Source organism: Meleagris gallopavo, unplaced genomic scaffold (assembly GCF_000146605.3).
Source record: "Meleagris gallopavo isolate NT-WF06-2002-E0010 breed Aviagen turkey brand Nicholas breeding stock unplaced genomic scaffold, Turkey_5.1 ChrUn_random_7180001881483, whole genome shotgun sequence".
Lineage (NCBI taxonomy): Eukaryota > Metazoa > Chordata > Aves > Galliformes > Phasianidae > Meleagris > Meleagris gallopavo.
Genome location: NW_011145658.1, coordinates 1 through 672, shown reverse-complemented (window position 1 = coordinate 672; position 672 = coordinate 1). Strand labels below are relative to the sequence as shown.

General features: G+C 68.3%; 1 protein-coding gene across 1 annotated transcript; it reads right to left on the bottom strand.

Annotated features, from left to right (window-relative positions):
• Positions 1-6: 6 nt before the first annotated feature.
• LOC109364640 (small conductance calcium-activated potassium channel protein 2-like) lies at positions 7-669 on the bottom strand (the record flags this gene model as incomplete). Its single annotated transcript, XM_019611275.1, has 1 exon — positions 7-669. A coding segment is annotated over one exon (663 nt), but the record flags the coding sequence as incomplete, so codon positions are not given.
• Between the last annotated feature and the right edge of the window lie 3 nt (positions 670-672).

The following is a 672-nucleotide window of genomic DNA, read 5'->3' as shown; positions in this document are numbered from 1 at the left end:
GAGCGGCCGCATGACGCCGCCGTTGTACCGGCAGCTGCTCATGGCTATTTCGGTGAAGGGATTGCTCTCTCGGCGCTGCTGGGGCTGCTGCTGCTGTTGCTGGTGGTGGTGGGCGCTGCCGCTGCTGCCGCTGCTGCCGGGACTCGCTGCCTGCTGCAGGCTGTGGCACTGGTGGTGTGGAGCGTGCTGGGAAGGCTGCCTCGCTGCACCAGCATAACTGGAGGACGGCAACTCGCTGACATTCAGCTGGCTGCCCTGTCGGGAGGAGGCGACAGAGGAGAGCGGCGAGGAGCGGGTGCGGAAGGTGCCCGAGATCGGCGAGGAGGCGCGGAGCAGAAGCGGCAGGTTATCCCCGGCGGTCGCCGCCGCAGCCCCGTAGTAGGCGCAGTTGTTGCACTGGAGGCACGGGCTCTGCTGCTGCTGCTGGAGAAGACTCGCCTTGTCCAGCTTCTGCCGGCAGTGCAGAGGCGCCGGCGGGCGCTGCTGCTGCTGCTGCTCCGGGCCGAAACCCGGAGCGAAGTGGCGCGGCGCTTCCATGCCCGGGTTGTTAAAGCCGCAGGAGTACCGGACGGTGCTGCACCTTGCGCAATGCGTTATGGTCGGTAAGGGAGAGTCCCGCTGCCGCCACGACGGGCCCATCCCGGCTCCCGTAGAATCCAGCCGCCGCATCCG